The sequence below is a fragment of the Microtus oregoni genome, unplaced genomic scaffold (assembly GCF_018167655.1).
Source record: "Microtus oregoni isolate MIOR12 unplaced genomic scaffold, Mior012 000058F_ref0000040, whole genome shotgun sequence".
Lineage (NCBI taxonomy): Eukaryota > Metazoa > Chordata > Mammalia > Rodentia > Cricetidae > Microtus > Microtus oregoni.
In genome coordinates, this window is record NW_024543834.1 from 5,034,601 (window position 1) to 5,051,377 (window position 16,777).

At 39.5% G+C, this 16,777-nt stretch overlaps 1 protein-coding gene across 1 annotated transcript in view; it reads right to left on the reverse strand.

The window, feature by feature from the left end:
• Nucleotides 1-16,777, reverse strand: part of Nbas (NBAS subunit of NRZ tethering complex) — a 312,059-nt gene that overhangs the window by 228,149 nt on the left and 67,133 nt on the right. The window contains exons 14-21 of the mRNA XM_041639422.1: nucleotides 14,024-14,217; nucleotides 12,490-12,747; nucleotides 11,181-11,306; nucleotides 9,205-9,356; nucleotides 5,916-6,056; nucleotides 5,594-5,672; nucleotides 1,625-1,729; nucleotides 1,144-1,280 (exon numbers count right to left, since the gene is read on the reverse strand). Coding sequence (XP_041495356.1) covers nucleotides 1,144-1,280; nucleotides 1,625-1,729; nucleotides 5,594-5,672; nucleotides 5,916-6,056; nucleotides 9,205-9,356; nucleotides 11,181-11,306; nucleotides 12,490-12,747; nucleotides 14,024-14,217 — 1,192 coding nt within the window. The remainder of the gene's footprint in view (nucleotides 1-1,143; nucleotides 1,281-1,624; nucleotides 1,730-5,593; nucleotides 5,673-5,915; nucleotides 6,057-9,204; nucleotides 9,357-11,180; nucleotides 11,307-12,489; nucleotides 12,748-14,023; nucleotides 14,218-16,777) is intronic.

Consider the following 16,777-nt stretch of genomic DNA (forward strand, 5'->3'; position numbering starts at 1 on the left):
GATTGACACACCAAACATACAAATCCCACTTCAACTCCATAAATCCTTCACCTAAAATAACAGCTGATTTCAAAAATTCCAACCAATAATCTAATCCAAAATGCAGAGACCCAAAGAAGCATGAAAGAATTCAGGCACTAGGACTCCTTGTAAATTGACCAACACTGTACTAACAGATTACCAGAGTTAATTAAACTAAATCCCAAACAAAGAATTCAAAAGAATGATTGCAAGACAGCTCAATGAACTCAAATAAGCAAAAAACTTCTGACTGAATTCAAAGAGAATACAATAAGCAGGTGAATGAAATAAGCAATTCAGAATAAGACATAAATGAGGAATTCAATAAAGAGATGGAAATGCCTTTTCAGTGGGTTAAAACAAGAATAGACCATTCAGATCAATGGATCCTGGATAAAACACTCACATGGAGCTTCCTCCTGTCTGCTAAGGACACAAGGAGCCTCTTATTTCAATGGAGGGACTGAACTTACACAGCTGCCCTGTGTGTTTAAAGAGGAGCTGGTGTGTGGATGTGTCATGGCCTAGGACCCCAGTACTCAGACGTCTCAAGGCAGGAGGTCACTGCATGCAGGAGGCTGTCCTGTTCTGCCTGTTGAGTCCCAAGCCAGTGAGAGCTTCCTAGTGAGACTCTTATCTCAAAAACAGAAGTACAAATAAAATAAATAAAAAGATATTGAGGTCTCCAGGAGAGAATAAGTGGTAACAGTGGGGTTTGATGTCTATACTGGCTTAGAATTTAGATGCCTGCTGTGACCACTTACAAACAGCCTTGACGTGAAATAAAGAGCATTAGTCCAGCTAATCATATTATGAATTCACCTTTCTGTCTCTAGAATTTCAATGAGAGACAAGGCTATGGAGCAGCCAGGATGCAGACACTGCAGGGTCCCTAATCTTATCAGAACTTCAGTTCAATTCCTGAGAGATAACTAATTCAAGCAGGCATTGTCAGCCTAAGCAGTTTTTAGGCAGAAAACAAGTCCATGTGAAGGGGATCCTATTTGGTAAATACATTTTTGTTCATTCTAACTAAGTTTTAAAAGATTATTTTTTTTTTGAAACATAAGGTGTCTAACATAAAACACACGCACAGTCATAATTGATCAAAGGGTAGCATACCAAGCCTCAGGCAACAAGACTGAGTACTCATGTGGAGAAGTGGTTTCTGGGAAGTTGGAGAGGATGGCAAGGCGATGAGGGAGCAGATCGGAGCCATGGTATGTCAGCAGGATCTCCAGGGCTTGGACATTACTCTCCTGGATGGAAGGCAAGGCACAAGTGTCTACTAGGAACTTCAGAAAGACTGATTTTTATGGCAATATTCAAAACTTAAAACTAAATTTTGAATACAGTTCTGATGTTATTTTGAAATACCCTTTGTTTTTTCTTATTTACATCTTTCTCAATCTAACAGTATAAAATTATTTATTTTAAAGCTCTAATGGTAACAATTTCAAAACATACCCTATTTTCTGTACAGTTGTTAATATTACAATAGAAAAGCAGAGTGTAAGAGTATATGCATGCACTAACATTAACTACACAGCTCGCAGATTTAGTGGTAATAACCATAATTACTCTATTTACAAAAAGTAATTACCCGAGCATACGTTCTTGCTGAGAGAACAATATTCTGACTTCTGAACTTCTTAAAAAATTCAGCATCATATCTCTGCTCAGATGCATGAGGTGCCCCTAGGATTTCCTGAGGGAAACAATGACAATAAATAGGCTTCTAAAAATGGATGACAAGAAAATATTACAATCCATTATGCCGCTGCCTGCCGAAATAAATATGGCCCAAATTAGTTTATTTCAACTACTAACTGCTAACTTAAGTTCCTTACCTTTTTAAGGACTATATTAGTTTGTAAGTGCTATTAACATTTCAGATCTATAAGTAAATGAAATAGTAAAAATTAAATTGGTTTCTGTAGGACAACCAAAAATCACCTGAAAACAGCACATAAGTAACAGTTACCATGGCTACTGTTGTGGGGACCCGCCATTGCTACATGAGAATGCCATGAATTTTAATACTGCTACAGTAAGTGGTGTTAATACAAGTGAGGCTTTCGTTCACTCAGCAAACACAAATGAACTAAGAGTCCACCATGCCCTAGGACCACTGTGAAAAGCACTGGAGATGCAGCAAATAGCTCACAAACAAATTCATAGGAAATGAACCAAATGTATCTTTTTTTTTTTTTTTTTTTTTTTTTTTTTTAGACAGGGTCTCTCTGTAGCTTTGGAGAGTCTGTCCTGGTACTAGCTCTTATATACCAGGTTGGCCTGAAACTCACAAGATCTGCTTGCCTCTGCCTCTTGAGTGCTGGGATTAAAGACATGAGACACCACTGCCTGGCTGAGCCAAGGGTATCTTTAATAGCATTTGCCCAGCATCAGAGACCTCTGAACATGAACTGCATATTAGATGATATAAGGAAACTCGGGTTGATTTTGTTACAAGTAGCAATGCCATTGTTGTTTCTCCAGGTCCATATTAGTTACAGCTATAGACACATGGGTAAAAATGATACGGTTTATGGATTGTGAAAAAAGGCTACAGATGTAGGAATGCAAAACATAAAGGCTGTGAGACTGACAATGTTGAAAATGTTTGAAGTTGGGAAGGAGTCCCTCTGGGTCCGTAACACTATCCTCTACACCATTCTTCCAGTTTGAATTTTTTATAATGAAAGGCTAAAAACATTCTGACAAACTTACAATGAAATGTTCAAATGGAAAGTAGGCACTGCTTATATAGCTTTTCTTTCCTAGTTGTTTACAAACTTCTATACATTTTTCTAAACTGCCGACGTGTTCCTCAGCCACCATTCTTAGGTAAAAACATTCTTTTAAACTGGTACTACTTGATGGACACTCAGTTTCCAACCTACCAAAACTGCAAATCTGCCTACATCTCCACCAGTATGACTCTCCTTCCTTCAGGAATGGCCAAAACAAACAGCTCTGAACCTTTAATGTCTCACACTCCACCCACGCTCTGGACCCCATCTCAACTCTTTCTATGAACATGTAGGTATGCCTTTTTTCTTCCACTCAATAAACTCCTCCTCATCCCTCTACTGACTCATTCCCATTAATGTCCAAACAATGTCCCTTCCTCCCTCTGCTATAAAACACCAAGCAAGCACACAGTCTCAAGGACACGCTATCTTTGATCATGCCTTTGTCCAAACTCCAATTATCAACATAAGCTTCCCATCAGTGGGATCTGCTTATGCTTCTGACCTATCTGGACAAGCCATAACTTCTCGGTTTTCATGTTGTCAGTAAAAAGGATAGCAATGATGGCCACAAAGGACTGCTAGAAAATTACCAGCTTGTTGGGACTAAGCACATGGGACATTGGCTGATGAACTATGAAGGTAATTTCACGGGTGTTTCTGAACAAATATTTACAAGGTCTACAGTGAGTCAGATACCATGCTGAGCTCTGGACTTAAGGAAATCAAGAAGACCAAATTCTGAATTCTACCTTCCTGTCTCTTATAAATCTACCTTCACTTGTCAAGGACTAGCAGATAGTGACTTCCTTATAGAGATGTCCTGAGTATCTCTGAGAATTCAGTATGCTTCTCTCCTCTGCTGCACCGATTCTTCACACTGTGACTTTCACTAAAAGTCTGTATCTTGAGGACTCCAGGAAAACTGTGGCTCATATGTCTCCCTATGTCCATCAAAGGCATCATAGCTAGCATGTAGGAAGCACCTACGTAAAATGTAAATGAATTATCTTATTTACATGGAATTAAAAAATTAGCCATGCCCGATGATGAAAATGCAAAGCCTGTCTCTACCACTATGTAACTGGCAAACATGACACCCAAACATTCTCATCACACAGTATTAATAGCAAGTTTGTCCAAGACATCTACTTCTAAAAGGTTCATTTCCTAAAAAGAGTGGTCTCAAAAGGACTTTAAAGGTCACTATCACAATATAATAACAATACACTTACTATTGTCATACAGAGATTAGCAATTCAATAGCCAATGAATAATGAAAGAAAATTAAGTGCACAGTCAAACTCAACGTTACAAGGACCTTTTCAAAGATTTTATCATTCAATAAAATTCAAGTGGATTATGAAAATAATGAACCATACTGTACGACATAGGCAGTTTCCAATATGTTTATTCTTAATATTACCTCAAAATGTCCCAGAACTGGACTGAAAAAGGAAATGCTCTAAAGGAAAATGACCAGCCAACAACCAAGCCAGCGGCAGCCAATGGACTCACCAGGAGCTCCTCACAGCTTTCTCGTTAAAATTATACCCTCACTGTGAACAGCCACGGGAAGAAGTTGTTTTTAGTGTTTTCTTCTCCTCCTCCTCTTTTTCCTCCTCTTCCTTTTCTTCCACCTCCTCCTCCTTCTTCGGTCTCACTATGTAGCTCTGGCTGTCCTGATACCACCACCCACTTAGTAGATCAGGCTAGCCTCAGGCTCACACGGATCCATCTGCCTCTATCTACCGAGTGCTCAGCCCATGCCCACCATGCCCAGCATTTTTTTAAATGCTTGGTGGGAGCGACAGGGATCTAATATGTCTCCATGTGATCTCCACTCCGCCAGCATCAGTTTTTCTTTCACTGTTTTGTTTGATAACGTTATAGGGGTTGGGGAATCCAATGCTTCTGAGTTTGCATGATCAGACGTGTTAAATTCCTTCAGCACTCTTAGGCCAAGGGCGTGGCCACAGAAGAGAGCCTCGGCACACTGCTCAGCAGAGGGCAGCTGCCTAGCCCCAGATGGGAAAAAAAGAAGAAACCCGAGCAAGTTTAGATAAGAGGATCCCATAAAACACACACACACACAAACTAAACTGTTCCTAGCCATTGAAAGTGATCACTTCCACCTAGTATTTTTGATTACATTTTGTCTTCTGAAATAAAGTCTCATTCTACAGCCCAGGCTACTTTCAAACTCAAGACAATTTCCCTGACTCAACTTCCAAAAAAATTACCGCCATGACAAGCATGGGTTACCAGATATCCAGCTTCTACTTCCATGCTTAACATGGAACTGGTACAACACAACGTTAAAATGACCAACATGGGATATATGTGCTCGTGTTCCCAAAGAACAAAGAATTATATTGCTATTAAATTCAAGAGTGGCTCTAATAAAGATCAAAGACCAATCAACTAAACTCAGTTCACTAGCAAGTTATTAAAATGGGCGACAATGTTCATTCTGTAAGTATTGACACTTAGTATGCCCTGAAACTCAATACTAGAGTCAAGTCTGTGCCGTTACCAGGAAATAAACAATTAGTACATTAAAAAGGATTTTAAATCTAGAAAGCAGATGTGCACACAAATAGATAAAGCCCTTTTATCCTGTAGTCTAACAAAACAACTTTTGGCCTTTTATAATTTCTAATTTTTGTCAAAAGCAGTCTAATAGAGAATCTGATTTTTCAATAAATTAATTTTCCCATATACATAACCTCAGAGACCAAAATATCAGACACTAGGGCAGCAATGCATGTGTCAGAGAAGATGATGAGCATGACTGCTGGGCTAAGCTCATTCCTCACCTCATACGTTGCAAGTCGATCTAAGAAGGTTAATAACTTCAGTCTACAACGGCACAGTTCCTTTTGTTCCAGGGTCAACCTGTGTGGAAGAATTCGATTGAGCAGCTCACATTTACAGACACACTCTTCTCTAGGAGGGAAAACAGCAAGAAAATAGCCCTTGTTCCCTTTGTCGACAGTTCTTAAAACTGTATGCAAAATCCTGAGGCTAAACAAAAAGTGACCGCTCAAGTTGCTGCAGTAGCTTAGTGAGTCGCACAGCAAAGAGCACAGGGAAACTGCCAGGGATTTTACCTCCAGTGAGCAGTAATGAACGACTCACGTTGAAAAGTTCACTAATTTGAGGAGCTCGCGTCTCTTCTTGAGCTCTTTCTGACGTTTGCTCTTGGCAGACTCTTTGTCAGCTGGAGTAAGCTCCTCATAGGCAATGCTCTCAATGTCTACATCACCCGGCAACGTGAATCTGCAAAGAGAAAAGAATTCAGTTGACTTCTATTAGCTTAGTTTGTTTCTTCCATGTGATGAAAAGTTGCTTTCTCCTATATTTATTCAACTAAGTTAGTTTCCACCAAAACAGAAAAGATCGCTTTTTAAATTTCTGCCAAACAGCAGGATTCATTCATTCATCCATTGCTGGTGGGAATGCAATCTTGTGCAACCCACTTTGGAAATCAGTGTTTCGGTTTCTCAGGAAATTCGGGATCAACCTACCCCTGGACCCAGCAATACCACTCCTGGGAATATACCCAAGAGATGCCCTATCATATTACAAAAGCATTTGTTCAACTATGTTCATAGCAGTATTATTTGTAATAGCCAGAACCTGGAAACAACCTAGATGCCCTTCAATGGAAGAATGGATGAAGAAAGTGTGGAATATATACACATTAGAATACTATGCTGCGGTAAAAAACAATGACTTCTCGAATTTTGCACGCAAATGGATGGAAATAGAAAACACTATCCTGAGTGAGGTAACCCAGACCCAAAAAGATGAACATTGGGTGTACTCACTCATAATTGGTTTCTAGCCATAAATAAGGGTCACAGAGTCTACAATTGGTGAACCTAAAGAAGCTAAATAAGAAGGTGAACCAAAGGAAAAACACTATATCCACAGGATAAGTAATAAGGGTAAGTAGTGATGGCAGACCTCTCAAAAAAAAGGGGGGGGGGGGGGAGGGCGTATCTACCTAGGGAAACATAAGGAGTCGAATAGAAGTGCATTCACCTGGCATAAAACAGGTTTTACTATTTGAACCACTTCTGTCTATAATTGTGTGTGTGTGTGTGCGTGTGAACAAATAGTGAATTTACTGCATTACTAAGGTTTTACTTGATATTCAAAGGATGGAAGTTACATCAAATGCAGAGGTGGTGATAAATGGCTTTTCCGGGCACTAAAGAGAGCCCAAGGTAACTTCAGTTTAGGATCTGCATTACTCCATCCTCCACAATCAGAGGAAATTCTTCCTATCCAGTTAGTCGGCAGAATTGTACACACAGGTGTGACTTTCGTAGGAAACTTTAGATCACAGTACCTTTCCACACTGTGTATTGATTAACTCAAGATACTTCCCCACCATGTGACATGATTCTGACATTTGTGATGAGAACACTGGCATCGTCTTTTGTATTTTTCCTGAACTATATACATTACTATGTGAACTCCAAAGCTCATTCCTTGAACCTGGTCATGATTTTGTTCCTCTCAAACAACCTCCCACCTCCGTTCCCCTTTCCCGTCCTTCTGCTCTGGGACCCACTGTTCCTCTCACTGGCTAAGAGAGCTCAGTTCTTCTCTCCTGCACATGGGAGTTAAGTCCACATGCAGCATCAGTTACCTCACTCAGCCTTGTGACTGACACTCAGTTCCATTTACCCTGCTACAAATAACAAGCCTTTGTCCCCTTTTCTATGACTTATTTATGTCATGTTATTTGTATGTATGAGTGCCTGCATCTACCTATGTGTACCATGAGCACACCTGGTACCTGTGGAGGCCAGAAGAGACCATCAGATCCCTAGAACTGAAGTTACAAGCAGTTCTAAGATACCATTTGCATCTGAGAACCAAACCCAGGTCATCTACTAAAGCAGTAAGCACTCATCTATTTGTGATTTAAAGACTAATTTTGTGTGTGTGTGTGTGTGTGTGTGCGCACGCGTGCACGCACGAGCGCGCACACGCACGCTCCTGAGCACATGTGATTGGATCCCCTGAAACTAGAGTTAAAGGCCATTGTGAGGTGCACAGTGTGCATGCTGGGAACCCAGTTTAGGACCTCTGCACATCAGTGAGTGTGTATGGCGTGCATGCTGGGAACCGAGCTCAGGATCTCTGCACAGCAGTAAGTGCTCTTAACCACTGAAAGCTCTTAACCAGCTTTCTGACTGTTATGGCCAAAATAATGATTCTAGTATTCTATTGTGTGAATGTGCCGCACTTTCTTTATCTGCTTATTTGTAGATAGACATCTTAGTTGATTCCATGTCTCAGCAACTGTGAACAATGTGGTTTTAAATAGGGGTATACATTTTCATTTCCTTTTTATAAATATACACTAACAGAATTACTAGATCATCTGGTATTTCTCTTCTGTAATTCTTGAAGAACCTATATTTCATTTTCCATGGTGGTTATATCAATTTACATTCTCCCTAAAATTGCATAAGAGTTTTTCTTTCTCAGTGTCACTAACACTTGCTATTTTTATAACAACCATTATAACTAGATTTAAATAATAAGTTATGTGATTTTGATTTGCATTTCATAGATAGGAATATCACATGATTTATGATCTTAACAGAGTAAAAAAATGTTAGTCTCATTAAAATGCTTTAATTATCAGGTATATACTATAATTTATATCTCAACGAAGTCCCAAATATCGTGTAAGCAATAGCTTGTCCAACAATTTAACACTTTTATTATATTACTAACTAGCACTTAGTGTTAAATGTCTGTGGGTACTTTCTTTTTTATTATTTTATTTTTTATTACTTTAAAAATAATACCAATCAAATTTGCCACTTCCTCCCACTTCTCTCCCACTCCCCCCACCCATTTTTCCCCCCAACTCCCTCCAGTCCTAAGAGAGGGCAAGGCACCCTGCCCTGTGGGAAGTCAAAGGCCCTCCCCACTACATCCAGGCTGAGCAAAGTATGCATCCAAAGAGAATAGGATCCCCAAAAGCCAGTACATGCAGTAGAGATAAATCCTAGTGCCATTGTCATTGGCCCCTCAGTCTGCCCCAACTGTCAACCTCATTCAGAGGGACCAGTTTGATCCCATGCTCGTTCATTCCCAGTCCAGGTGGAGTTGGTGAGCTCCAGGTAAACACTAAAAGTATTTAGTAGGACCCCACAGGCTGACATGTGAAGCCAACCCTGTTGGTGCCACAAGCCCCAGCATTTAGTGAGTATGTATGGAGCATGATGTGCCCTTAGCACCAAACCACCACCGGCAAATATATGTGACCGAAAGAAAAGCAAGCCCTGGCCAACTGCAACAGCTTCAACAGTGTGCCTTTATAGTTACCTGGCTCAATGCCTCAGCTGACCTTTGCTCCACATCAACTTTGCGGTGAGCATAAATCTCCAAAACTAACCTGCCGTCGTCTGCCCCCTTCCCTATCGCCACGAGAGCCTCCAGGTCAGTGCCTTTCAAGCCATACTGTAGCAGCTCCTTGGCAGCATCCACATTTTCAGGAACCCTCTCCAAACACTCATGGAGAACCCAGGACCGCTTCTTTATTTTGCTCTACATACAAAGAAAAATACACAGGCATTTAACAACAGATGCCATCATATAAAACCAAATGACTGCTATCTGGAATTATAGGTAATAACTAGATAATTATAGATAATAACTAGACCTTTTGTATTAGGGTCACTAAAGAACTTGGTCCTAGGTAGCTCCTTGATGACGATCTAAAAACCACAAACTTAGTTCACTATTGGTGAATGCAACTGGATATGGGAGGTGTGAGTCCAAGCAGCATTCAGGATTTTTAGTTTGTTTGTTTAAACTTTTCATACAATATACTCATCATATTGTTTCTCCATCCCCAACTCCTTCCAGATGCTCCAGACTCCCCTACCAACTCAGCTCCGTGTCTTTCTGTGTTTGTCTCTCCAAAGGTGATGGGAACCCAATAAGAAAAAGTACCAAAATGAAAACACTACGTGGAAAAAAAAAAAGCGTAGTCCTTTATGTGTTGAACAACTACTGCTGGGCGTGGCATGCCCTGGAGTGTCATTGATACACTTAGTGACATCCATAAGAAAAAACTGATTTTCCCTTTCCCAGCAGGTATCAGTTACAAATAGCTTCTTGGTTAGGGGAGGGACTTTGTGTCTACTTCCTTCTCAGTGCTAAGATCCTGTGTGGTTTAGACCTGTGTGGGACTTGTGCATGTCTGCGAGTTCACACATGAATCAGACTTGCTGTGTCTAGAAGAACCTTAGTTCCCTAATCTTCTACCTCCTTACAGCCTTCCTCTTCCTCTTCTACACAGATACTTGAGTCTGAGCCCAAGCAGAGAATGGTGACAGCTATGGGTCCCTGGCAGAGAACAGCTCTGGGGGTCAGTGGGAGTCACAAAAGAATAGAGCTGGGTTAGAAGAAAAGGCTGGAAGGTGTGGAGAAAGAACTGGGGATGGGTGGTGGCCTTGGATCCACACCAAGAAATTTGCACCGGCATCATTCTGTTTAACTCTGATGAGCCACAGTGAAACACAAAGCTCTCTTACCCTTCTCTAGAAGTATAAAAAAAAGATCTTTTGTAGCTGCCTCTAGATTGTGTTCTGGTTGTACAGAAGAGAATATAAAGTAGAGGAGTAAAATCAGGTATTTTCCAGAGTGGGAAACATACTTAGCTTCAAAACAGAACTACAAGAGCACCATGTACAGTGGTTACATCTTAATTTGACTGTGAGGTCAAACTCATATCATACAAAATCATGGTAAGCTGTTCTTTAAAAAGTTTTTCTTGCCAATCCTGGCCATTGTCTCTACCAACTTGCCAAATCTGACCTATATCCTGCTTCTGGGGCATGTACTGCTTGCTAGGACTTAAACTTTCTGAACACCACCTCAGCTTACTGGCACCCAGGCAGGAGACGGCCAGCTTCTCTCCCCATCTCAAATCATTAGAGATCAGTGAGGTCCAAAACAATCCTAGAACATCTTTCCATGCAATCTGTCCCAACTACTCTTCTCCTAAATGAAGCCTCTTGGTGTGAAGGTTCCTTCAAGTTCTCTTCACCTCTTTATCATTAATCTCTGGTTAGCAGAAATGCAAATCTCATCACTGAGATTCTCCTAATGGTTCTTAAGTAGGTCTTGACCAATGTTAGTTGAAGAGAAATTCAATAATGGAAATAATCACAGAGATGACTGGTTTATTGGAAAGTGTACATTTAATATCTTTAGCATCAAAATCCTGCTGCAGAAAAAAGATGTTTTGACAATTTTTCCAAGGTAGCACTTCTTTACAAAAATTAGCAGTGTGAAATACTCTATAAACAAAAGATAATCCATAAATATTAATTTCATCAAGTTACCACAAATATTGACACATACCAAGTAATTCTGAATTGAAGCAATGTTGACAGCTGACTTCCTCCACTGCCTCTGATAGACAAGGTCGGTATCCAGGCCATACGTGTGAGCCAAAGACAAGGCTTCTTCATACTCTTCACTTTCAATCTTTGTCAAAGAAACAGACATGAATTACCCATGAGGCTGTTCTGGTTAGAGGAAGGGTCAAGACAGTCACATGACCTATGCGACAAGTTATGAATACACATGCAATGTTACCAGAAGCACCTAGAATTCTAAGAAGCAGCTAAGTCTGCTGACTTCCTTTTGCACTTTAACAAATATGATAAAAAGTTTTAGCTTATACAGTCAAATGGATACAAAACTGAGACCAGAGTAGGCAGTAGTCTGGTTCAGATCAACATCATTCAAACAATTGCCAGAGCACAGCGAGTCATTCTGAGAGGTGGTGTTGGCCACACAGGCTTCCAGGGCAGCTGCTGAATGCTTCCCTCACCATCTGTGATCTAGTAGAGAGCTGTACCTAAGGGCAGGTAAGAGGGACAACTGAAAACACAAAGAGGTAGCAAAAACCTCAGGCTAGGACCAATGATGGCTCAGTGGGTAAAGGTGCTTGGCGCCAAGTCTGACAACTTAAATTTAATCATAGTAGAAGGAGAGAACTGAATCCTGCACATTGTCCTCTGACCTTCAAATATGCACCGTGGAACCACTCAAACACACATACACACACACACACACACACACACACACACACACGCTAAATAAATTAAATAAATAAATGTAATGAAAAAATTTAGGCCACAAAGTGGATAACTAAACAGCGTCAATTGTTTTCTTTGTGTGTGTGTGTGTGTGTGTGTGTGTGTGTGTGTGTGTGTGTGTAAGGCACACATGCTTGCAGGCCAAAACAAGATAAATGTCTTCTTCAGTTGCTTTCTACCTTACACACTAAGGCAAGGTCTGTCACTTGAACTCAGAGCTCATGGATTCAACTATTCTAGCTAACTGGCTTTGGGGATTCCAGCTTCACCTCAGGAGCACTGAGTTCCATGCAGACTGCATGCCCACCAGGCATTAAACTGAATGCTGGCATGTGAACTCTGACCTCATGCTTAGTCCTCTGGGCTGTCTTCCAGCCCCTGAGTTCTGTATCCACTGCTTTGATTCTGATTACTCAGTTAGAAAGAAGGCATCATTCTAAAAGCTTACAGAACTGGTATTTCTAACGTGTCAGAGACGACATGCACATGCCCTCCTTGAATTTCTTTTCTTATTGAAATAGTATAGCTCTGCAATAAACACAGCAAGAAGCAGCAGGATGGCTCACCTTTCTCTGATAAAGCTCCTCTGGAGTTGTGGAGCGCAGACTCACAAGGCGGTAGTTCTTAGTAATAGCTCGCGGCCGTTTCCTTGGAGGTGCAAACCTCTCCATCTCTGTCACTAAGTAAAGACCTTGTTTGACGTAACCAAAATAGCGAGCCTTGGCAGACATGTCATGATCAGAGTCAGAATCCTCTTCTCCTTCATCTTCTTCCCCAGCCCTCAACTCCACACGAGATCGTTTGGGGGCAAGTTTAATTTCACACTAAATTGAAAAGAGAGATGTAAAATTAATTATAGGAAACAAAAGACAGATTTTTAAGAGGCAATGAAAAACTTAATTTAATTATACTCTGGTTTGATTCATTATGTGTCATTCACAACGGATCCAAAGGAAACAAAGAAAATCAAAGGCCTAAAATATACACATTTATATGGTTTCCAAATCTTTAAAGCTGAAAACCACTTTTAAAACAGGACATTAATATAAATATCTATAACTAGTTCACAGAGTAAAAAATTAGAAATATGAGTTTCTTTAACTTTTAATAAGTCTGTACTTGCCGTAGAAAAACAAGAAGATAATTTAGAAAATGACATGAAGGTATTTATTTTTGTTGCCAGGAACAATCTTAGGATGTCCCTGCCCACCAGCTTCACAAATGCTGAGGGTGAAGGGCTGATTGGTGAAGGGCTGGTTGCTAGGACAATTCCACTGAGACTTAATAGAACTGGGTTGATGTTGAATCCATGGTTTTCTGTAAGGAAGATCTTTGATTGGATGATAAACTTCAGACCTAAGAATGCCTTTCACTGTGCCCGCCGAAGTAAAGCTGCAAAAGACTGCACCCCTGAAAGAAATACGAACTCTAAACAAGCAAATGCAGCTATAGAGAAACAGCCTTGCTGAACAGTGGAGCCACACGCCTTTAATCCCAGCACTCGGGAGGCAGAAGCAGGTGGACCTCTGTGAGTTCGAGGCCAGCCTGGTGTACAAGAGCTAGTTCCAGGACAGGCTCCAAAGCTACAGAGAAACTTTTTTTTCAAAAAAAAAAAAAAAAAAAAAAAAAACAAAGAAAGAAAAGAAAACAAGAGAGAGAGAGAAAGAAAAAAGAAAGAGCCTCTACTTTCAACTCTTTCATAATAACAACTTTTTTCTGAAAGGAAAAAACTTTAGGTTACCATACTTTGAAGAAATAATAATATAAACATTAAGTAGTTCCTAACCAGGAAGTAATGATAGCATTCTACATTTTCAAATGATTCATCCCAGAGAAAAAGAAAAATCTATCATGTCCAGCAAAGATGAAATGTTTTAAAGGAAACAAAATTGCTATAAATGTTCTTTATTCTCTTAGCAATGCAATGCATTTGATTCATGGTGATGGGGTTTATCACATTAGACTCAATATTTTATTTCAATAACAGCCTTCTATTCCAACAGAGAACAGTATCACACACAATTAAAAAGCCAAATAGTCAGTTTAGTGCCTCAAAGAGAGGCACTTTGAGAAATGTATTCTCAAAGAGAGAAAGCTCACCTCCAAACTTAAGAAACCCCCATCGTGGGTAGCAGTGACTTGTGGGGACGGCTCAAACCATTCACAAGATTTTCCCAGTAAATTCTTCAAGGTTTTCGCTGATGAGACAGTTAATGCACCAGAGCACCGAGCCAAGGTCACTGCGCCATCTGCCCACCAATTGACATCAATCAATGGGTAGAAGGACTCTTTATCTAGAGGGAGAGAAGCTGTGAGTACATCTGCAAACGTGGTTTAAGTGCAAATCACTTAACGTAATATTTTAAACTCCAAGCTATTTCATATTTGGGGGACTTCAAAGATGCCTTAAAAAAGGAAGAAAAAAAATAAACCTGAAACCATCCTTCAAATTCTTACCCAGGTAAAGATAGAAAAGGTACAGTAATTCATTCAAGAAATGCCTAAGTGGCAATGACCAGGCAAAGCTATAAAGCTATAAAAGAAAGCAAAGAAAGGTCTTCTCTTCAAAACAAAGACACACAGTTGTCAACTGGAGTTCAGTGCTGAACTCTTCCTTAGCATTTGTAAGACCCTGGGTTGGAAACCAAGGGGCAGGGGTATGTGGACACGACACAGGACAGCACACAATTCATCAAAGACATAATTATATACTCAAGAAAGAGATATACAACCATTTTCAGCATAGTAAATTGAGAAGTAGAGGTATATAAATCTCAGAGATACAATGTTATAAAAGATCTTTTAAAATGTATTCCTATCACTTTCAGAGACATTTAAAAATAAAAATGAATAATATTAAAAAAAATAACAGCTTCCAGGGAGATATGCTCCTAAACATTTAGCTAACAGAGAAAAAAAATCAATAAAGAGTTCTGATAATAAAATGAATTATGGTTTACCAAACTGAGGGATTTAAAAGGAAATGTCATGATATTTTGTTATGATTTCATAGCACATTTTTAATGATGATTATTCCACAATGGATATGATATTGCTTAACGATGATGCCTATAAGAGTACGTCATAAAATTTAAAGCATGCTTAAACTCAAAAAGAGAAGATATTTAAAGTATACTTAAACTCAAAAAGAGAAGATATTTAAAGTATACTTAAACTCAAAAAGAAAAGATGTTTAAACTAGTTAGTCAGACTGAAAACAACTCACTAATTAAAAAAAAGGGGGGGGGGGGGGGCGACCCTAACACATTTCTTCAGATGGAAGCCTCAGATAGTTTGTTTAAATTAGAAGTTTCTAGAATCATGCTTGCATCTGGGGCTTATGTTCCAAGCAGGTGGAATTTAAAAAAAAGAAAAAATAAAAGAAAAAAACTACTACATTCAGATATCAACAAAAAAGAAAAATAAATAAATGATCATGACTTCAAATGCAGGAACGCTGGGAAATGCTGAAGCAACAAAACATAAACACCATGTGCCAGAAGGGGAAAGGAGACACAAATGACAGCAGAGGCAGCCTAGTCAATCAAAGTACCGCAGAATAAAGGAAAGGCATGAGGCAGCTACAGTCCCAAAGAAACTGGAACTGAAAACCCACCAACTCCATTACATATTGTATTCAAGATGCTAAAGCTAACACACAAACAATATGAAAAGTTACAAGAATTAAAACTTCACTCTCAAAGGCAAAAAACAGAACTCCTGTCCAACCTCTGAGCAGAAGAAAGCAGAATGCAACAAAGAGATGTGTGAAGGCCTGGAAATAAATAGCTGCCAGCCGTGACCACTCCATCCAATAAAGTTATCTTTAAAAAGATCAATAGAGAAAAGAAGGCATTTCAAGGTAAGTGTCAACTGAAAAAATTCCTAAGTACCTAGCCAGCTCTGCAGCAGGTACTTAATGGAGGTCTACACATAAGGGCAGCTTTAATCATAAGAGCATAGGAAAGAGTAAATTTCATGAGAGGAAGAGAAGAATAAAAGAAAAAGAATCAGCCATGTCCAACTCAGGAAATCCCTGAAATGAACAAAGGGAGAAAGAAAAAGCCAACAATAATCGGACCAACTAGGTGAATAACCCACAAAACCACACAAATCAGCACACCACTACTAATAACAAGAACAGAGATACAGGCAGAACAGATGGTTCAGTGGTTAAGAGCACAGGCTGCTCTTCCAAAGGACCCAGGTTCAGTTCTCAGCACTCACATGGCAGCTCACAACTGTCTGTAACTTCAGTTCTGAGAGATCGACACCTTCACACAGACACACATGCAGGCAGAACACTAATGTATATACAATAAAAATAAATAAATCATTCTAAAAAAGACTAAAGATAAATGGCCATAACTTTTCAATTAAAAACTCAGTTGCTGGTTGGAGTAAGAGACAAGATGTATCATTTGTTTGTCTAAAAAACACATCTCATATAAAAGGCTGAAAATACAATAATCCAAAACAAGCAAGAGGAACTATACCCAAATCTGATAAAGGGGACATCGAGTCCAAATTCGTCAAAGAAATTTTTAAGAGACTACTATATATTAATAATGGAAGCAATCCATGCAGAATATGCAAAAGTTCTAAGTACATGAACTGAACATTAGTGAACACAACTTCAAAAATAAAACTATTAGACAGTAAACAGATGAGACAGGTCCAGATTCAACAATATGCCATTTTAATACCTTACTAAATCAACAGACAGATCATCCACACACACCCCTTCAAAACCAAGTAATACATAAACTTCAGAGTCAAACTTCACCATATCGAATAGATTGAACAGACATCTAAATACATTCCACCTAACATCTCTGGAATATGCATTCTTCT